This window comes from Muscardinus avellanarius (assembly GCF_963383645.1).
Source record: "Muscardinus avellanarius genome assembly, chromosome: 13".
In the NCBI taxonomy this organism is placed as follows: domain Eukaryota; kingdom Metazoa; phylum Chordata; class Mammalia; order Rodentia; family Gliridae; genus Muscardinus; species Muscardinus avellanarius.
Genome location: NC_137799.1, coordinates 73,485,271 through 73,508,031, shown reverse-complemented (window position 1 = coordinate 73,508,031; position 22,761 = coordinate 73,485,271). Strand labels below are relative to the sequence as shown.

The window sequence follows — 22,761 nt, the reverse complement described above, 5'->3', positions numbered from 1 at the left end:
TAAGCTTATCCTCCCTTCCTCTAAAGAGCTCCGCATGCTCAGTCCCATGGCAGCTGTGTTCCCGTGAATAACAATTACTACCTAGACATGAACGAACCTCCACTGAAGCATACAAGTGGGGGAGATGGCTGTCCCTGGTCAGGAGTGATGTCCAGCGCGGACGGGCCAGCAGGCAGCTGCTTGGCACGCTGAGGTCACATGCGGAGGCTTACTGTGTGTGGATGTGGGCCTGGCCCACCGAAACCCAGCACAGGATCGTCTCAGCACAGGTACCAAGTGCTTAGCAAGCTCTGGCCATGGCAGAAGTGCCGGGCAGCGAGTGCAGGGACGCCACAGTGCTCGTGTGCCACAGCACCCTGCAGGCGGCTGTGTCTGGCCTGGTGCTACCTGCCAGGAGCCCCTGCTAAGCATCCAGACTCAGCAAAGTGAGGGCTGAGGAAGAGCAGACGTCTTCACACTTGAAGATTTACCTTAGGTTTCTTCAATGATTTATGAGTGAAAAAAAACAACCCTACCTCTTGTCTTGGCATGAGTTGAGGCTTTGGGAGTTTCAGCTGTGCGGTTTTGAGTGGTGGTTTTAGATGTCTGGGTCCCATGGGTCAGAAAAATTGGGACAGCAAAAGTTGGAAGCCAGCACTGGATTTCCAACTTTATTTTGCCAACTAGGAACCTAAACAATTAAGCAAGCACAGAGTACCATCCCCGTGGAGCTATGGGGTAAGGTGGGGAGGGGTTGGGGAGGGAGAATTAATGAAGAAAACACTTCCTTTGATGTTTTGTACCTATGTGAAATGAACAATGCCAATCTTAATATCACGTATGGAGAAGGGGAGGGTTCAGGGGAAAGCTCACCAGCTGCTGTGTGCATGCATGTCCCTAGCACACTAGGACACGTTATGTGAGTATATATATATGTAAAGGAAGGACACTCTAACACCTGAAATGGAGTATGGCATTAAAAAAAATAGTACTTTCTCTGTCTTGTCTTTTTCCTTTTCACCAAGAAGCAGTTAAAATTTGATCATGGATAAGCTCTGGTATTCTCAGATTCACCTATTCTGAGTAGAGTTTGGTTTTTAAGCCACTGCTTGTCGTCACAGTTTGAAAACACACACACACACACACACACACACACACACACACACACACACAGAGTCATGGCTCAAACTGGTGAGGAACAAACAAAACTGAACGATTAGACCCAAAGCAGAATAAAAGTCACAGCCGACAGGAATGCCCTGAGACCTGACACACCTACTGGTCTTCCGTTTCAGGGTGCAGTGGCAGATTTCAGCCTATGTCATGCCCAAATATCCCAGTCACTTCTCCCTCAGGCCCCTGCATGCAGGATCAGGAAGGTAAAATTCCACTGATGTAGCTTCCATTAGCTACATGGTGGTGCTCTCATCTATACCCACCGCGGACCCCACAGCTGCAGGTGTTTTTAGGGCCCGATAACAAGTACTGTTTTTGGTGGCACTAGACAAGGGAGATTTGGTATGAAGTAACGAGGTGAAACTAATTTAGCAAATCAAAGACACGCACGGGGTCCAGTTTATGAGCTGAGACCTAGAGCTTTGCTGTTTACAGGCAGCATTTTCTATTGGGTGCATTTTCTTTATTTCAAATTGTATCTGTCTTGTTCAGCATTTTTGCCACTATGACCCAAACACTTGAGAGTACAACTTAGAGGAAGAAAAGATTTATTTAGCTCATAGTTCAGAGGTTTCAGAGGTCCTTTCTTAATCAGCTGGCTCCCCTCCCGGGCAGGAACCTCAGCAGGAAGCAGAGTGGATGGGAGTTGCTGAGACTGGCCATGAACCCGCAATGCTCCTGTCTCAGCCTCCCAAGTACTAGGATTACAGGTATGCACCGAGTGTTGGCTTGAAGGGGCATCATATTATTGGCTTGCTCAGGAATAGTCACAACTTAGTCCTGGGAAGAAGACTCTTTTCCCAGCTTTGTGTTCTATCTGCAAATGTCTGTACAGAGCGAGGACTGACAATCTTTTTCTATACAGGTCCAGACAGTAAATATTTTAAGCATTGAGAGCCAAACAGTTTCGGTGGCAATTACTCAGCACTGCTGCTACTGCAGAAAGGCACGGCAAGCAACTCCTAAATTAACGGACAAGCTTATGTTTCAATAAAACTTTATCTACAAAAACACGGACTGAGATGGATTTGTCCCTTGGACTGTAGCGTGCTGGCTTGTGGTAGAGAATGGCCCTTGCACGAGTTTATGTCAGTATGCTGTGACGTGCAGAGGGATGGCTAATTTATCGAAACTGCAGCATGGAGCAATGATATTTGGCCACATGTATACTAACCTTTTACATACAGGTTTGCCTGTCATTCAGAACAATATTTTTCCTTTGTGATAGTTCTGTGGAATTCTTGTCCCAACTGAGGGCATCTTTTGGCTTCCTCCAGAGCATACCAGTGAAGCCCAAGTGCAGTTTGTTTTCCACAATGATCCTCACACAAAGAAATAAGCTTCTGTTTCACAAGTAAGGAGATTAAAATGTAAAGACAAAAAAAATTCTTCATTTAAGTAATCATTCTTATATTTGGAAAGACATTTAAACTTTACTTCCAGCTTTCAAAATACACTGGTCACTTTAAAGGATTAATTATATTGTCTCTTGGAGAGAGAAGAAATGAGCTAGTTTTAGGAGCCCAAAGAGATGGACTTAGGTTAAGGTTAAAAAATTTCAAGATAAAAGCTGGAAGCTAGCACATCTGTAATCCCAGTGAGATTACTTGGGAGGCTGAGACAGGAGGATTTCAGGTTGAAGGTCGGTCTCAGCAACTTAGCGAGGCCCTCTGCAACTTAGTGAGATCCTATTTCCAAATAAAAATAAAATAAAATAGGGCTGGGGGTATAGCTCTAGAGGTAGAATGTCCCTTAGTTCAATCTCTAGTTAAAAAAAAAATCTGGAAGCTTTTCTTGATTCAAAAAAGCAGAAATGCCATTCCTGCTTTATTACCACAGTATAGAGAAAATAAAACTTCAGGGCCAGCTATCCTGGGTTCAAATCTTAGCTTTGCCATGTGTTGGTTGTATAGTATATCTTAGGGCCTTAATTACTTCATGTCAGATGGATTTTTTTGTAAACTTGAGAGGTGATAATAGTAATACTATATTACTCTTATTATTAAAAAGTAATATTACAGACTGTATAAGTGAGATACTTTTTAAGTGAAATTATGCATGGTTCATAGATGGTACTTGCAAACGTTGCCTCCCTCTGCCACCTCAGGATCATGTTCACAATGTACAAATTCTATAAACACTCCTCTTTCTTCTTTATCTCATCAACATATGAAAACTTTTCTACAACCTTGAGCTTCTGATCACAACACAACATTGAGAGTCAAAAGATTAAGATATTTATCATGGTTCTAAAAATGTATCTACTTTGTGATTTTGAAAGCTCAGGGAACCAGAGAGTTGAAAGGGATTTTTATATCTTCTCTCAAAGCTTTCACAAGTCCATGGCTTTTCCCCTCTACAAAATGAAATATTCTGTAAAATAAATGTCTCTAAAATTAACCTTGAGCTAATTAAAAAATAAGTATAGAAATAATCCAATGCATTTGGTTACTAAGGGAAACAGATGCCACAGCTTTGGAGGGGCAGTCAATGGAAACGTCTCAAGTCATTTCAACAGATTAGTTTTCTATGATCAAGAGCAGAGACCTAAGAAGAGTTCAAGTGCTCATGGCCAGGGCCTATACTGCCCAGCTACCCTAGATGTACTTAGAAATATGGGTGTTTGACAGCTATTGAGTGATTATTGACAAACAATAACGTGTACAACTTATTAATTTTTCCCATGTATATATATTCACCCATCACTTTGTGAGGAATTTTTGGTCACTCTGGTAATTAGAAGATATCAACAGGCAGGGCCTGGGATGCAGATTTCCTGAAATGTTCAGCCTTGTACAAAGAATGATCTCATCCATAATAGTACCTCCATTGAGATACACTGGGCCCTCTCCCTAATCTATACCTATGAAGAGACGGAGTCCATGTAGGAAACTGAGGCAAGACTCAAATAAGTTTTCATGTAAATATGCCCACAGTGTGTAAGTTACTTAAACAATATAGTGTTTTCTTAAAGAAATTCTTGGTCTGATTCAAATGTTTAATGTCATATTGACATTTAAAGGCTATAAGTATTCTAAAATGTGATGGTGGATGCTTCAAAATCAGGGACAGTCAGCTCTTTCCCCCTGCACCCCCAGTGGTGTGTCTGCTCTGGCTCCTGTGGGTGATGGAACGAAGGCCAAAGACACTTCTAGGTATTTACAAGTTCAGTTTCCTACTCCTAAAAAAAAAAAAGTGAAGTGAAAGTGAAAATGTCATAATTTTCTCTTAATTGAAAAGAATGTAGAAGAGTTATAATAAGCTACCATGAGCAGAAGGGGTACACAGTTGCCCTTCAGTATCCAAGGGTTCCATATCTATGGATTCAACCATCGAGGAGTGAAAAATTTCAGAAAAAATAACATAGTCCTGAATCTGTACTGAACATTCACAGACTTTTTTCCTTGGCATTGTTCTCTGAACAACAAAGTATAACAACTACTTACATGGTATTATACTGTATTAGGTATTAGAGGTAATCTAGGAATATTTTAAAGTATGTGTACAGATTATATACAAATACTGTGCCATTTTGCACAAGAAACTTCAGTGGGTTTTGGATTCCATGGAGGTCCCGGAACCAAGTCTCTGTGGATATCTATACTCAGAAAATGCCTTTAACTACCCAACTAATGAGAAGGTCCTGCTTATGTGCTTCTTGTTGTGAAGCTCTGATACAGCACCACGTGTAATTTAGTTGTAAATAGATATAACTTTAAGACATCAATTTATTCTCTATTTCATTCGTTTCTGCTCTGATTTCGATTATCTCCTGCCTTCTGCTGGCTTTGGGATTAGACTGTCCTTGTTCTAGGTCCTTTGGGGTGTGTCATTTGGTTGTTTATTGGGTGACTTTCTGTTTTTCTCATGTGGGCACTCACTGCTATAAATTTTCTTCTTAACATTGCCTTCCAAGTGTTCCATATTTTGGTATGTCGTGTCTTTATCTTCATTTATTTCCCCCCCAATTTTTTATTTCTCCCTTTATTTCTTTTCTCATCCACTCCTCATTCAAGAATTTATCATTTGGTCTCCATGTATTTGGTAATTTATTCTGGTCTTCCTGTTGATGATTTCTACTTTTATTCTGTTGTGATCTGAGAAGATGCGGGGAATTATATTACATCTTTAAATTTACTGGTGCTTGCTTGTGGCCCAGGATGTAGTCTATTTTGGAGAAAGTTCTATGGGCATCTGAGAAGAATGTGTTTTTGTTAAGTATCAGACTAATAACTCCAAGTACAAAATTTGGTATCTACTAGTGCTAGGCCAGAATTCTCACATTTCTCTGTGTTTAGAGTCCCCCAGAGGGCTTGTTAAACAGATTCCTGGGTTCCATCCACAGAGTGGCTGGCTCAGTTGATCTGGGGTGGAATCTAAGAATCTGCATAGCTAATAAGTTCTGGGTGATGCTGATGCTGCAGGTCTGGGGACCTTGTGCTTGGGTGATGTTTTCTCCAAGTGCCCACCAATGATTGGTCATGCTAAATGGACACTTGCAAGAGAGATGAGCAAGGAGCACTTAGTTCTTCTGGGAGCACCTAGGTGTGAGGAAGGAGCACCCTCACTTTCTGCTGTAACTGCCCTAGTGCCCTGGACTTAGTGACAGCACCCTCCTACTAAGGTCCTCTATGCCTCTGTTCTTTGTAGCCAAAGGAAAGCATATGGCTTAAGTGTCTAGATAGGGACCATAGATGAACATGAAAACTAGAACATCTGTAAACACACTTCAGGGAGTGATAAGCCTAAAAAATTGTTTCAAAATATGATGATGAACTAGCGATCTCATGGCTTTCAAAGAAAGGAATGTCAATAGCACACACCTCCTGGGAATGATAAACAGACTGGTTAAAGCAAACACAGAGAAAGTTTCAGTCTCTTAGAACGTGGGGTTGTCCACATTCTGTCTGGAATCTTGTTCTCACTATGGCTAGAGGACCCTAGAGAAGCAAACTTCAAAAACATTCAGTGGACCAACTTAATTCTTCAGCTAAGAGTATTGAAAACCAAACTAGGCTGTCTGGGTTCACAGTTAACTTTAAAAATTTTATGGGGTCCTTTGTGATTACATGAGAAGTTACGCTGCATTTACCTAAAGACAACTGACAGCAGGACACAAAATAAATGTGCAAATATTTTCCTGGCAATTAAAAAAATAAGGCAAAGAGAACATGGAAAGTAAAGTGTCAACTCAACTACTCTTAGCCAGGCCCACTAGCAAAGGCTTATTTTGAAGAGAAATGTTAATTTTAAATATAATTGTGTCTGAAAAGTCAATCTCCATAGCCCTAAAGACAAAATAATTTTTCCCAAGTCCCCATATCTAATATCTTCACTTTTATTTCTTTTTTTTTCTCATTAAACTTTTGTTTTAATGGGTCTCAAAATTGTGACAGATTTTTGGTCAAGGTATTTCCATTAAAAAGTACTGATTTTAAAAACTAATAACTTAAAACTGCCACACACACAAAAAAAAAATGGTCCACAAAACATTTTCCTTTCCTTCTGAAGGTTTTATGATGCATTGTTATCATTAACCAGTCCTTTACTATTAAACTTAAATGGCCAATTGAGACAAACAGTTCTGAGACCATTCTTCCACCACTGATTAAGACTGGGGTGGCAGGTGTTAGGGGTAATATTCATTTAGCCTTCTGAGTTTTCTGGGCAGACTTGGTGACCTTGACAGCTCCAGCAGCCTTCTTGTCCACTGCTTTGATGACGCCCACAGCAACTGTCTGTCTCATATCACGAACAGCAAAACGACCCAGAGGAGGATAGTCGGAGAAGCTCTCAACTCACATAGGCTTGCCTGGAACCATATCAACAATGGCAGCATCGCCGGACTTCAAGAATTTAGGGCCATCTTCCAGCTTCTTACCAGAACGGCGGTCAATCTTCTCTTTCAGCTCAGCAAACTTGCAAGCAATGTGAGCTGTGTGACAATCCAGTACAGGAGCATAGCCAGCACTGATTTGGCCTGGATGGCTCAGGATGATCACCTGAGCAGTGAAACCAGCTGCTTCCATTGGTGGGTCATTTTTGCTGTCACCGGCCACATTGCCACGACGAACATCTTTCACAGACACATTCTTGACATTGAAGCCCACATTGTCTCCAGGAAGAGCTTCACTCAGAGCTTCATGGTGCATTTCAACAGATTTCACTTCAATTGTGACGTTGACTGGAGCAAAGGTGACCACCATGCCAGGCTTGAGAACACCAGTCTCCACTCTGCCCACAGGGACAGTACCAATACCTCCAATTTTGTAGACATTCTGGAGGGGCAGCCACAGAGGCTTGTCAGTTGGGCGAGTTGGTGGCAGGATGCAGTCCAAAGCTTCAAGCAGTGTGGTTCCACTTGCGCTGCCATCTTTACGGGTGACTTTCCATCCTTTGAACCAGGGCATGTTAGCACTTGGCTCCAGCATGTTGTCACCATTCCAACCAGAAATTGGCACAAATGCTACTGTGTCAGGGTTGTAGCCAATTTTATTAATGTAGGTGCTGACTTCCTTAACGATTTCCTCGTATCTCTTCTGGCTGTAAGGTGGCTCAGTGGAATCCATCTTGTTAACACCAACAACCAGTTGTTTCACACCCAGTGTGTAAGCCAGAAGGGCATGCTCACGGGTCTGTCCATTCTTGGAGATACCAGCTTCAAATTCACCAACACCAGCAGCCAACAATCAAGACAGCACAGTCAGCCTGAGATGTGCCTGTAATCATGTTTTTGATAAAGTCTCTGTGTCCGGGGGCATCGATGATATAGTCACATAATACTTTCTGGTCTCAAATTTCCACAGGGAGATGTCAATGGTGATACCACGCTCACGCTCAGCTTTCAATTTATCCAAGACCCAGGCATACTTGAAAGAACCTTTTCCCATCTCGGTCGCCTCCTTTTCGAACTTCTCAATGGTTCTTTTGTCGATCCCACCACATTTGTAGATGAGATGGCCAGTAGTGGTGGACTTGCCGGAATCTACGTGTCCAATGACAACGATGTTGATGTGAGTCTTTTCCTTTTCCATTTTGGCTTTTAGCAGTGGTTTTCACGACACCTGTGTTCTGGCGGCAAACCCGTTGCGAAAAAGCTTCACTTTTATTTCATAGTCTATTTGTTTTGAAAAATCTTATCACTTATGGTGACATTTCCAATTTAATGACTGCTTCTCCCATTGCTTTAGTAAGGAGTTAATGATTTTTAGAGTTTCTATATATTTACTTTTTTGGGGTAAAACATACCCAGCATAGACATACTGTATGTATATAGTTTTGTGGCATTGAGTACACTCACATTGTTGTGCAACCATCAACATTATCTATCCCCAGATGTATCTAAACATTTGCCCTTTTCCTCTCCAGACTGAAAAAAGCTAGAAGCAACATATATGGGTAACTATGGCAGTTCTGCAAACTTGGTGTCAAAGCAGCAGGATTCTTCAGTTTTTCTGGAGGAAAGTTAAGTTAAAGTCATTGCAAAGGAGGACTTATACACCAAGCCTAGATGCAAGGCCCAGTTGTGGGCCCACCACCCATTCTTTTTAAAATTAGAAATAGAAAATGCCTTCCATCGCTCTGCTTCATGGAAGTTTCTTTTTTCTAAACCAGTGGCAGACACCATGTGATTATTGCACCCTTTCCTGATGAATCTCAGAATCCTTCTCCATATGTTTTTCCAGGCATTCATTACAACTAATTACAATTGGCCAGAGAGAAAAATACTTTCCATCTCCATATAAAAAATGCAAGCCACCCTGATGCAACAATATAGCTGAACCACAGAGGTCTAACACACACACACACGCACACACGCACACATGCACACACACACACACGTTGCATAATCATGCACATGATGAAAAGTACTTCAATAATGGAATGTCATAGTGAGGGTTTCTTGGCCCAGAAAGTGTCATGAATAAAAATGTTCTTACCTGGGCAGGAACACACTTTCCACCACATAGAAGTCTTGCATGAGAACATCTCTTTCTGGCTTGGAAGTGAGATTCCCCACCGTGTACCCTATCCCTAGCTGAATAGCACCTTTAATAGCAGAGGATGCAGTCTGCAAAAAACAAACAAAACAAAACAAAAGGTCACCCCATTAGTCTTGATAGTCAGCCCTGATCAAGGTCACAAGCCCCACAGCAGCAGAGTGAGATTACATTTCCCTCCTTGGACCTAAACAACAAGGAAACTGAGGTTTGGGAAGGTGATCATTTCTTTGATGGAGAATCTATTCTCAATATTAAGGATCTTTCTTTTCATAGAGTTAATTTTTTAATAATTTCTCCACAAATGCTTCTTGGGTCAAATTAGTCCAAAAATTTATCTTTCTTTTATTAATAATACAGGAACATTTTAAATCACAGCATTATAATTTCTAACCAAAAAGATGCATTTTTTTTTCTGGTGGTACTGGGGTTCCTGGACACCCTTCCACCTCCAGGCTTCACTCCCAGACCTATTTCATATTTTTATTTGGAAGCAGGGTCTCTTAAGCCAGTGCGGCTGGCTTCGAACCTGCATGATCCACCTGTTTCCGCCTCCCAAGCGCGGGGATTACAAGCGTGCGCCACCACGCCCAGTGCAAAAATACATTTTAAAGTAGATACATTTTTAAGTAGAAGTATTTTTTTAAAAATCAGAACTTGGCTGGGCATGGTGGCACATGCTTGTAATCCCAATATTTGGGAGTCTGAGACAGGAAGATCGTGGTTTGTGGACAGCCTCAGCTACTACTTAGTGAAGCCCCCTGCAACTCGGTGAGACCCTGTTTCAAAAGTAAAGAATAGACTGGACCTGGTGGTGCATGCTTGTAATCCCAGTGCTTGGGAGGCTGAGACAGGAGTATTGCACAGGTTCGAAGCCAGCCTCAGCTACTTAGTGAGTGTCTGTTCCAAATAAAGTATACAATAGGTCTGGGAGTATAGCCCGGATGTAAAAAAAAGCCCCTGGGTTTCATCCCCAGTACCACACCAAAAAATAAAAAAATAAAAAAATAAAAAAAATAAAGGATAAAGAATAAAGAATAGGGTTGGGGGTGTAGCATGGAGGTAGAATGCCCCTGGGTTCCATCTCCAGTACCACAAAAAAAAAGAAAAAATCAGAACTTGTATAATAAATCCAAAGATCAGTAAGAGTGTTTTATATTCATAGGAAATGAGTGAGCAAAAAATAATGAGTCTTTGGTATATAAACAAAATTTAATTAGGAAACTCCTTACTAGTATAACTAAGGCTCCATAATCAAAATTTCCTGCACCTAGCTGGGCGTGGTGGCGTACGCTTGTAATCCCAGCATTCGGGAGGCTGAGACCCGAGGATCGCGGTTTGTGGACAGCCTCAGCTACTTAGTGAGGCCCTCTGCAACTTAGTGAGACCCGGTTTCAAAATAAAGAATAAAAAATAGGGCTGGAGGTGTAGCTCAGAGGTCGAATGCCCCTGGGTTCCATCCCCAGACCCGCCCCCCCCCCAAAAAAAAATATATATACACACACACATACAGCAGCAGGACATTAATATTTCCAATTTGCTACTTCCTTAACATCATTCATAGTTAAGTTGATATAACATTAGCTTAGAGAATTAATTCCATATGTGTATTATTATACATGTATATATACATGTGTTTATACGTAAATACACATATATGTACATGCATATATAGATATACATATATACACAGTATGTATCTATATCTAGATACAGATATAGTTTTAACCATTCCTAATGACTGCGAATACTGTTTGTATGCATGACTTACCTCTTTTTAGACTACTCAATGCTCTTCTGTGATCACATACACAATATATACGGAACCAAACTAATATCTCGTAACCTCTCCACCCCATTTCCATGGTATTGTCATCTGCTGTCACCCAGGCCTAAACCCCAAACAGACTGCACCAACACAGGGCTAGGTCTCCAGTGGATTCTAGCTGACTCTGCTTAAAATGGCCTCACTTACGCAGTGCTAATACATCAACCCTGAGTGCAACTGGTAGCAGTCATTTTCCATAGTTATCAATTAATCCTTTGCTTATTTCACTGCAAATATTACGTCACCCTTAGTATGAGAACAACTACCTAAAGCCCTGACCCTGCAGAAAGTAGAAAAATGTCTTGGATTTTTTTACATTCCTTTTTACTGAAGACTCTAGGGTGGTAAGATACTCGATACAAATGATTGAGACACAAGTGCTTAGTACATCTAGTGCTTTAAAAAGTTTGCTATTAAACTGTGGGAAATACACACAATGGAATTCTATTCAGCCATAAAGAAGAACAAAATTATGTCATTTGCAAGAGATGGAAAACCCTGGAGAACATTATGTTAAGTGAGATCAGCCAAGCACAAAAGAAGAAGATACATATGTTTCCTCTAATATGCCCAACCTAGGAAACACAAAGAATACCAGTGGGACTCCAGTTATTGAAGGGGAAATACTAGCTAAGTTTGGATGGTAAGATAGGAGAGGAGGATGGTCGGTCTTGTTTAACGAGGGTCTACACCTGAACATGTGTAAAAGTATGAATAAGTCATGGTTAACCTGGACAGCCATTGGTGGGAGGGGGGAAAGGAAAATGGGGGCGGGGGGGAGGGCATCAAATATAGTGTAAATGTATACTATTTACGTTCAATAAAAAAAAAGAAATAAAAAAAATAAAATGAGATAACCTTTACCCCCCCCCAAAAAAAAATAAAAAATAAAAAGTTTGCTATTTTAATACTCCCTCTCTGAGCTCTGCAATGCCACCAATTGGCGTCAGTGACCTTTTGTACTGGCAGCTCTGAATTCTGAAGGCAGAAATGGATTTTCCTTGTTTTAACCTTGCATGCAAGAATTCAAATGGCACCTCTTTTCCCATCCATCACTCAGGGTGGTACTGCACAAATGCGACATTAATCCTTTCCAGAGGGCTCAGCACCCCAAAATATTCTGAACCTGCCCTATCACAGACTCACATGCTCTCAAAAGGCTTTGCCCTCCCTGAACCCCATCCCTAACTCTGCTTTCCAGAGCTACCTTCTTGGGTTGGAAGAGTCTGTCACACAAATAAAGTACCTACTTCCTTATTGTTCCTGCCCTGGCAAGTCAAGGTTATGAGTAGTCTATACTTTAAGAAGCAAGAAAATCTCTGGGGATGCTGGGTAACACAGATTGTGGGTCAAATCCCTAGAATTTCCAATTTAGATCTAGAGTGAGGTCTAATAATTTGCTGTTGCCTTAAGAAACACCAAAAAAGATCCTTCTCCTATGGTACAAGATTAAATTTTGAGTTTCTGATGGAATAAGAATTTCAAAAGCACACCATTGACATGTTTAGTTAAGCTAAATAACAGGCTTTAAATCATATGACTTTCTTTCCAGACTCCTTAAAATTCAAGTGCTTGGATGGGAGGAATAATAAAAGTTAATCATTTCTGATCAACTAATTTGTGCCAGACACTTGATATATGGATAACAACAATTATAATCATAATCTATCATAATCATAACACACACTTATGCAGTGCTTCCTAAATGGCAGCCAGTATTCTAAGCACTTTCTGGATATATTAACTCTTGTATCCTCACAATGACACTGAGTGGTAGGCACTATAAGTTAAACCATTCTACATCCTAAAGTTTGAAATCCCAAATGCTCTAAGATCAAAAACTTTTTGAGTATGGACTTGATGCCACAAGTGGGAAATTCTATACCCAACCTCATGTGACAGGTCACAAACCAAATACAGGTGCACAACACAGTTTATTCAGCAACCACAAGGGAATAAAGACACTACCAGCTCTGTCAGTGGTGGTTCACAAAGTTTGTTTTACATATAAAAATCATTAGGGCTGGGATGTAGCTCAGCGGCAAAGCACTTGCCTGACAAGTGCACTGCCCTGGGTTCAAACCCCAGTCCAAAAAGACAAAATAGAAAAAAAAGACCCCCTTTAAAAATCATTAAAATAAGAGAGGGATCAAGATGGTGGCGGCGGCAGACAGTATTTGGGAGAGGCACCAATCCACCTTGAATTTTTGAAAAAAAATCTCCCAGAAAGTAGACTGTTCCTGCTGTACATGCTCAGGAATTTTGGACATCATACTATGTAAGAAAAATGTTCAGGGGCCAGTCAAAGGGAGCCCCACATGAACAGGCTGGGCTCACTGCATCACGCATTCTGGGGAACTTGGCACTCATGGCTGCTGTGCTGGGGGCCATGGTGCATTAGGAGCAGCAGATCCCGCTCTCTGTGGTGAAGCTGTGGGCCTCTGCTCTTGGCGGGGAGATAAAATCCATTGCTGCTAGGTATTTGGGCTCCCAGCTTCTACAAAAGACATGTTCTGTTTTCTTTCATTTAAAAATTAAAAAAAAAATAAATTGAAAAAAGGGGAACCTCTGTAGACGTCCTGCCCACAGTGACAGGGACCAGGGCCTGCTCCACAGTGAGGCCAGAACCAGAGCCAGAGAGGCTGGGACCAGGGCCTGCTCCACAGTGAGGCCGGGACTGGAGTCAGTGAGGCTGGGGCTGGAGTCAGTGAGGCTGGGGCCTGGACCTGCTCCACAGTGAGGTTGGGACTGGAGCCTGCTCCACAGCAAAGGACCAGTGGGTTCCTGCAACCGTCCTGTCAGGAAACACTAGAAGCTGCCGCTGCTTCACCTTATCTCTCAGCAGATTCCCAGATCCAAGTGATCTCTTAAAAAAAATTGGTTGTGAGTGGATCATCTTGTCAAAGTTACTCACCTTCTGGCTTTCAGGATTTCAGTAACTGGGAATCAGTGTGGAAAATAAAAGGATTCCAAGGAAGAAAGTAACTGTAATTGATTGGATGTGGATAAGTAGGAACTCTAATACATTATTCATGGGATTGCAAATTAGTGCAACCACTTTGGAAAACAGTATGGAAGATCCTCAGAAGAATGAAAACGAACTTACCATATGATCCAACAATACCATATGGGTATCTCTAAAAAGAATTAAAACCAAAATACCAAACTAATGCACTAATGTGTCATAGCTGCACAATTCACCATTGCCAACAGATGAGTGGCTTACAAAACTATGGGATATGTACAAATGAAATTTTACCCAGTCATAAAGGAGAGAAAAATAATGGCATTTACAGGAATATGTCACAAAAAATAAGAAATCAGATGCTTTCCCTAATATGCGAAAGCTAGGGAGACATGGGTAACAGGAGGAACTCTAGATGAAGAAGGGATCCTACAGAGGAGCAATGAAGGTGACCTAGCTGAGTGGATGGGAGGGGGAAGAGGGAAACTCTTTAAAGCACATGATGTACTTAAACAAATATATCAAAGGCAATTACAAAACCAAGCATGGGAAGGAAGGAGGGGGAGGGAATGGGATGGGCATTGGGTAAGGGCAAATTGGGTGATGTGTGCATGTATATCTCCTTACCCCATTAAGATGTATGACTACAATGCACCAGTAAAATTTTATTAAAGATCATTAACATATATAAAATGATTCATAGGTCATATTGCCAAGATATCTCATTATGCATATGCAAATATTCTAAAATGCAAAGAAATCTGAAATCCAAGACACATCCTATCCCAAGAATTTGGGTAAAGGACCCTCATTATTATCTGAATTTTTATCTGCCAAGATATCTCATTATGAATGTGCAAATATTCCAAAATCCAAAGAAATCTGAAATTAAAGACATCTTGTCCCAAGACTTTGGGGTAAAGGACCCTCATTATTGTCTGCATTTTGTTGACTTAGGAAGGTTTAGCACGTTCCATAAGGTCACACAGCTGGTGGAAGAGGTGGAACTGGGACATATGTAGAGGGGCTGGCTCCAGAGTCCGAATTATGAACAAGTACACTCTGTTGCCTCTAATCTCAGACTCTCTTAACTCACTGCCTTCTCAAGGATCCTGAAGCATGCTGCCAAGTTATTTCCACTTGACAAGTGGGAACTGGCAGCTCGGCAGGATTAGGTGGCTTGTCCAAGTCACTCTGAGGGTGCATAGCAGAGTCTGACTGCATGCCTAGGCTGCTCCCACATCTGTTTTTTCAAAATAAGTCAACAGTCAAAGTTAGAAGTTGTCTTTTGAGTCTGGATGTTTGACCTGAGCAATAGGAAGAGGTCTGGGAGAGCTATTCCTTTTAATGGATAAACTATTATGGAACATGAATAAACTATTTTACTTGTTTCTAATCATACTCAACCATGAGTAAGGCAAAGAAAAACTCAAAACTCATAAACGTCGGTACCACCATTAATGTCACTCTCGGTAGTATGGGGAGTCATTAACAGAAAGCAGATTTTTCTGCCCCTGTAGGATGACACCTCAAAGTTTCCTCTTCCCCATCTCTGTAAAGCTTAAATGCGTTCACACAGATATAGGAGTGTAGTTAGAAAAACATCCTGCCTGCTTCATGGAAATGCCTGTTGTATTCACTATAGCATGTGGTTTCTTAAACCACCAGTAAGCGAGGCCCCATGACCTGACATCTTCCCACTGGACAGTAGGCCTGGCCTGATGTTGTGCTTTGAAACTATAAAAACAAACAAATAGCTGGGCATGGTGGTACAGGCTTGTAATCCCAGTGCTTGGGAGGCTGAGACAGGAGGATCTCACAGGTTCAAAGCCAGCATCAGCTACTGAGTGAGGCTCTCAGCAACTTAGTGCAACCCTGTTTCCAAATAAAGTATATAAAAAAATAGGTCTGGGAGTATAGCCCGGAGGTAGAAAAGCCCTTGGGTTCTACCTCCAGTACCACACAAAACAAACAAACAAACAAACTTGGAAATGCTACAGGGAGTACCTTTGAGTAGCAGATTAGCAAGTCCTGATGATGACAAAGAAAATTCTGTGTCAAGTGCCCATGGCCATTTCCCCCTGTTCCTTCCTTCCTATAGAATACCACTAACAAATCGGTTAGACTGCAGTGCATTCACGGCTGTGCATACACTATGAGCCCACTGATTTCTCTGAATGGTATGAATATACCCTAAAAATGCTGGGATATGACCATTCCCCTTGTAACTTCAAGGGGCACCTTTGATTCCTCTAAAAAAGGTTTAATATGGGTTTAGAATTCTGAATATAACAAAACAGTCTATTTTTAAATCCAGGACACCACAAGGGTTAAGTGGAAGCACTATGTTGCCTGGATACTAGAAAAATCTAAAGCATGTGATACTTGGAAACAGAGCTCTACAACATCACAAAGGCAAACCACAACATTTACTTTCACAGTTTCTCTTTACTAACCCAAATCCCATTAAGGTACGATGGTAATTTAAGAGGAAAATGAATTTCAGCTTGCAATTGTGCAAATGCTATCGTTTTCAAAGCTCTATCTTTTAAAGACTATATTTCATGATTACAACTGTTTCGTGGCTAGGTAGGAATTACAATGCCCACTGCATAGACGTAGACTGTGGCTTCGGAGGGCTGGCTTGATCTAAATCCCTCGGCTGGTGTGTTTCTAGAGCCAGGAGCAGTACTGTGCTTTCCTCAAAGGTTCCCAGTGCAATGCTCTACCCTTTTGCTTAGTTTCCCTGAGTTTTCTCTGTGGGGGGTGGATCTGCTAGAAGCTGGGAAGCACTTGAACAATTAGCTCATAACAATGATCGTAACAATAAGCCTACATTAAGAAGCAATGATCTGACAATAGCAAGGTTTTAATGACCTCACATTGGTTATAGGAAACTGCTTCCTGCAGCACATTGTCTATGAAATTAGATCACTTAATATGTCATCTGATATCACGGACTTAAAAGGAAGCACTGAAACATTTCATGTCAAAAGCAGTTTTCCCTCTAAGGTTAGCCAAACTAATTATAAGATTATGGACGATATACATGTTGCCAGAGTGATTTGTTTCAAAAGTGCAAATCTGATCATGTTACTACCTGGCTTGAAAGCTTTTAATGGGTCCTCAGCACCCTCGTCACAGGATTAGGTCCAAACACCACGGAGCTTGACTCTGAAGGCACATCTTTTAATGTAACCCCTCCCAATATAAGGAAGGATATCACGACTGACCCATTCTATCCTTGAGCAAGCTGACTTTACAAGTCCATGAACCTTTTAATGACTGCATACAGAAGTTTCTGCTTATTTATATTTTTCCCAGCAATAATATCTAATGCTTTCTCTTCTTTTAAAAATGTCCCATATTTCCCAAACCAAAGATCTTGAGACTATAACCCAAGTTAGGGCCGAAAGATACCTACCACTCCCTCACCTCCTCTTTCTTCCCTCCCTTCCCCCTCCCTGCCTTTTCTCTCTCTCTCTCTCTCTCTCTCTCTCTCTCTCTCTCTTCCTCTTCTTTCTTTCTTTCTTTCTTTCTTTCTTTCTTTCTTTCTTTCTTTCTTTCTTTCTTTCTTTTTTTTTGTGTGTCTGGTACTAGAGATTGAACCTAGGGTCATTCTATCTCTGAGCTATACCTCCAGCCCTATTTCATTTTTTATTTTGAAACATGGTCTTGCTTAATTACTATCTGCTGGACTTGAACCTACAATCCTCCCATCTTAGCCTTCCAAATACTGGGATTACAGGCATGTGTCACCCACCACTCCCGGCTCCACTCCCTCTCATTTCTGCAGTTCAAGTCAGCTCCAGATTCTCTTGTCCCAACGAAAGGACCCAGTAATTTAAAAAAAAAAAAAAAAAAGGACAGATTTGCATGAGATCTGTTGGACCATGTGGCTGAGAGTTTGTGGGGCGTGAAGTCTACTGCCTTCTAAAAAGAAGCAGGACCACCTCCCACCTCTGGGTTCTCCAAATCAATCTCTCCAGTCACCCCCAATATTAGTTTTCTATTGCTGTACTAGTCAATTCTACAAATTTAAAGCAACATAAATGAGCTATCTTATAGTTTGGTAGGTCAGAAGGTCTAAATGAAGTGTCAGCAAGTCTGTGTCCCTTCTGGAGGTCCTAAGGAAAAATCAGTTACCCTGTTTTTCCAAGTTTCTAGAGACTGCCCACATTCTGTAACGTGTGGCCCTTTACTCCGTCATCAAAGCCAGCAGAAATTTCCTGTTTCTCTTTGTCTAAGTTCTATTCCTCTCTTCACATCTTCTTTTCTGAATGCTCCTCCTGCCTCCCTTTCCTAAGAACCTGCCTGGATATCCAGGATCATTTCCTCATCTCAAAATCTTCGCATTCCTTCTGCCATGTAAGGTAACATACACAGGTTCCAAGAAGCAGGACACAGCCATCTTTGGGGCCCTGTTATTCTGTGCATTATATTCTCCTGAAATGGACTGAGCCTGGCATTTTCCCCAGTGTTGCCCCAGGCAGAGAGAAGGGCTCTTCTCGGCACTCCATTAAGTCAGATGCTGTCCATCCACAGGACCCAGATCGGAGCACTTACTGGGGGCTGGGCATTGTGCTAGGCTTTGGGAGTAGCATGGACCAGAAAAAAGACATGGTTCTTGTTCTCATGGGAGTTTCTAGACTAGTGGTAAGAAGGAGATTTCAAACAAAGATACCCATATATAATGACAAACCATAGTCAGTGACAGAAAGAACAGGATGACCTGACTGAGGACAGGAGGGTGGAGACTCAATAAGGAATGGTGGAGTCTGCAGGAGGATGTTCATACAAAGAATGTTCTAGGCCGAGACTTGAAAGGCAGGAAGGGACCACTCAGCAGGTCATGCCACCGAAGGCTGCTGTGTGCCCACCACATGCCGCCAGTCTTGGTCAAATTGGGGCCGTAGGAGGGATCTGAAAAGACTCTTTGATCTCATGGAACTGACATTCTGGACTTGTGCACGTGGAAAGAGAAGGTCACGCTAGGAGGCTAGGGGAGGTGACTTGCAGGGACAGAGGAGCAGCAAGGTTCAGGGGTATGAGAGCAAGTCATTATGGGGAAATAAAGGTAAGCAACAGGAAGAGCACTGGAATTGGGGTTTGGAAAGACTGATGAATCTAGATTTGGGCCTCACCAGTAATCTGGAGGGCCTGATGTGTTCCAGTAACAGACTGTAAAACCAGTGATGGTTTTTGATCAGGAGGTGGCATTCCCACTTGAACAGGAGCACTCTGGCTGCTGTGTAGAGAACAGATTGGAAGGAAGATTAGGAGCCAGTTGCAGTGGTTCCTACAAAATGCTGACGGTCTAGGGAAGGGTGACAGCTGAGAAGATGGAAGGAAGAGTTGAATGTGAGATAAAGTTTGGAGGACAGGCAGGACCAGCTATATACTAGAAATGAGAGAGAGAGAGAGAGAGAGAGAGAGAGAGAGAGAGAGAGAGAGAGAAAGAGAGCAAGCACATGGGCACTTTCCTTGAGCAATTCAGAGAACTGAAGTTGCTGTACTGAGTTGGAGAGACTGAAGGAGAGACATATTTAAGATTAAGAGTTCTTTTAGAGGGATGAGCAGACACTCCAAAGGAGTGGCTGAGGGGGGTTAGGGAAGAAAAAAGTGGGAAGGAAATGATAAAGAATATGACCATTGAAATAATACTCTCAATGTATACAAAATTACCAATTCTAATTTCTTTTTTTATAATTTTTTTTTTTTTTGCAGTACTGAGGATGGAACCCAGGGGCATTCTACCTCTGAGCCACACCCCCAGCCCTATTTTTTATTCTTTACTTTTGAAACAGGGTCTCACTGAGTTGCAAAGATCCTCACTAAGTAGTAGCTAAGGCTGTCCTTGAACACAATCCTCCTGCCTCAGCCTCCCAAATGCTGAGATTATAAGCATGAGCCACCACACCTCGAAAATTCTAATTTCAAAGATATGCAGGGGGAGGGAGAGGGGGAGAGGAGGGAGGAACTGAGTGGGGAGGGCACCAAGAGTCATGGGCATGTATTTTTCTGCCACTTTGCATTCCAATATGATGACATTTATAATACACATGTGCGTGCACACGTGCACACACACACACACACACACACACACACACACACACACACATAGTTCAGTTTGCGGTGTCAGTGAGACATTCAGCCGGAGGTGCTGACATGCAAGTATGGATCATTGCTAAGAGGTCTGGGCTGGTATTTAAAGTGGAGAGTTGCTGGCATGTTGATGGTATTGAAAAGGAAGGGGCGGGAGGAGGCAGCCCAGAGAGGGAGCATCTGAGAGAGCTCAGCAACATCAACCTAGGGAAGGAGAGAGAACTCCAGGACAGCACAGCTGCAGCAGGACCAAGAGAAGAGAGTCTGAAGGAAGGAGTGTCTGTAGTCTCAACAAATGGCTTTCGTTGGGCAGGCGTGTTTGAACTTCACAGAATATCAAAAGCTCTGGATTAACGTCTTCTTTGATCATTCCCATGTACCTCTAATCTGGATCTAGAATACTTCGCAAAATTATCTGACAAAGTCCAGTCAAATCATGCTGTCATTTAAACTGTATTTTCAGCCAGGAGTGGTGGCGCATGCCTGTAATCCCAGTACTTGGGAGGCGAAGACAGGAGGATCGCAGGGTCACCTGGCAACACAGCGAGACTTTGAGCAAACTAGCAAGATCCTGCAACAAATTTAAAAAGGCCGGTGTGTGTGTGTGTGTGTGTGGGGGGGGGTGTAGACTGGAGGTAGAATGCCCCTGGGTTCAACTGCCAGTACCACGAAGAAAATTAAACTGACCCCAAAACTATATTTAGAAAACAAAGTTTGGAAAAATAAAGTATTATGTTACACTAAAAAGCAGGACACAAAATTCATATAATAAAATTTGAAAAAAGAAAAGTCACCGGATGTGGTGGCGCACGCTTGTAATCCCCGTGCTTGGGAGGCAGAGACAGGAGGATGGCGCTGGTTTGAAGCCAGCCTCACTGGCCTAAGAGATCCTGTGTCCAAATAAAAATATAAAATAGGTCTGGGAGTGTAGCTCAGAGGTAGAAGGGTTTCCAGGAACCCCAGTACCACACACACACACACACACACACACACACACACGTCCACAAGCATATGTATATATATCCATGGAGGAAAACAAGCGAGGAAGAAAACATAGCAAAATATTCTATTATCTTTCTGGATTTAAATTTTTTTTTGTTACATGCAGGAAACAAAATGTCCTCCAACGAAGGTAATTTTATTATGTTTATAAATACATTTTGAGAGATCAAAAGGCATGTCTGAGATTCGCTCATCGTTTTATCTTTTTCTTTTAGATCAAGGCCTTGATGCTAGAAACCCACATAACTATTATACTCTGCTGAAACAACCTCACAGACAACGTTTTGTCTCCCACTATTCCTCTAAATATATTCTAGATTTCCCCTCCTCCAGGATGAAAGGCAGAGCAGGTATACGAGCCATCTAGCGACACCTAGAAAAAGGGCCCCTGGTTCACATCTTATCACAGACCCATAAAAATAGCCTCAAGGAAACATTCGTTATGCCTAGTCCAGCTTAATAATTCAAAATTTCAAATGTACTCTAAGTATCTGCCTCCCCCTCCTCCAGCTTGCAGGCACCAGAGGCACCAGCATGCGGTCAGCATTGTGCTGGAGTGGGGGCTTCTCTCTCCCCATTGTTGCTGGAAGAAGGAGGAAAGGCAAGAAGAATTGCTTGTAAGATGTTCCCGGCACTCAGAAGGCTGTCCAGGTGAGTACCTCTCTATTTCTTGCAGATTTAATTTGCAAGATTTAATTTATATAATTAATTATATAATTAATTTGGATAGAATTATCTACAGTTACTGCATCCAAATGGCTGTTACATCCTCATGTTTAGGGGAAGAACACATTTCCTCTGGCTGGTAGTGTCTTGTTATTCCTCCAGGCTCTCTTGGAGCAGGTCAAGATGACCCTACGTAAGCTGTTTCCAGAGCTCAGTGCCTTCCACTGGTCACATATCATTTATCCTGAAACCCTGAGAGCTGAGGAGCATTCTCTATTCTCCCCAAGAAGCCTCTTAGCTTGGCCATCAGAGCAGCTGGTTCACAATGATCTTGTTCATTCAATCCCCCCAGAAAATGTTATAGTCCAATATGTCCCCACGGGCTTCAGGAGACAACATATTCTACTCTCCAGTGGTCTCACTGAAGTCCCTTCCCTAGGCATGGGATGTCAGGCAGAACCTCTTCTTCCATCTTCATATCAACTGTCTGCAAAATGACTCTTCTGCATTGCACAGTGGGCCAGCCATGCCCTTTCTTACAGGGGTGATCACTAGACTGGTCTTACACCATCTCCTCCCCCAGGCTCCACGTGGCAGGTTGGCACCTGATCTTGGAATGCAATTAACATGTTTCTATCCTTCCAGCATAGACTGATTCACAGGTCCTGCTTTTAAAACGGGGCTTGATCGGCTACATCAATTGACTGCTCATTGTGTTCCATTCCACCTGCCACATGATTGCCACACTCACCATCCCCCTTCCCCCCACTCCTCGCCCCCCTACTGGAGCCTAGCATAAAAACCTCCACTGGTTATTGACCATCTGTGGAAAGGAAACACAATTTCTTGCTTGGACTTTAAAACCTTTAATATTCCAATTCCTACTAAGGCTATAATAGATAAATCTTCAAGTGCTGAGTGCTATAGAAAACACATCCATGAAATGTAGTGTCTTGGTCCAAGAGAAGCTTATTTCTTAATCAGGCAGTGTCCACAGTGGGTGTCTCTAAACGGCAGACTGATTTCTCATTAGAGTGTCT

At 42.1% G+C, this 22,761-nt stretch overlaps 1 protein-coding gene and 1 pseudogene across 2 annotated transcripts in view; both read right to left on the bottom strand.

The window, feature by feature from the left end:
* Window positions 1-22,761, bottom strand: part of PIP5K1B (phosphatidylinositol-4-phosphate 5-kinase type 1 beta) — a gene marked incomplete at both ends in the record, with an annotated part of 194,451 nt that overhangs the window by 140,432 nt on the left and 31,258 nt on the right. The window contains one exon of the mRNA XM_080708994.1: window positions 9,096-9,226. Coding sequence (XP_080565120.1) covers window positions 9,096-9,226 — 131 coding nt within the window. The remainder of the gene's footprint in view (window positions 1-9,095; window positions 9,227-22,761) is intronic.
* Window positions 6,798-8,189, bottom strand: LOC308272013 (elongation factor 1-alpha 1-like; annotated as a pseudogene). Its single transcript has one exon. The product of its transcript is annotated as an elongation factor 1-alpha 1-like (transcript).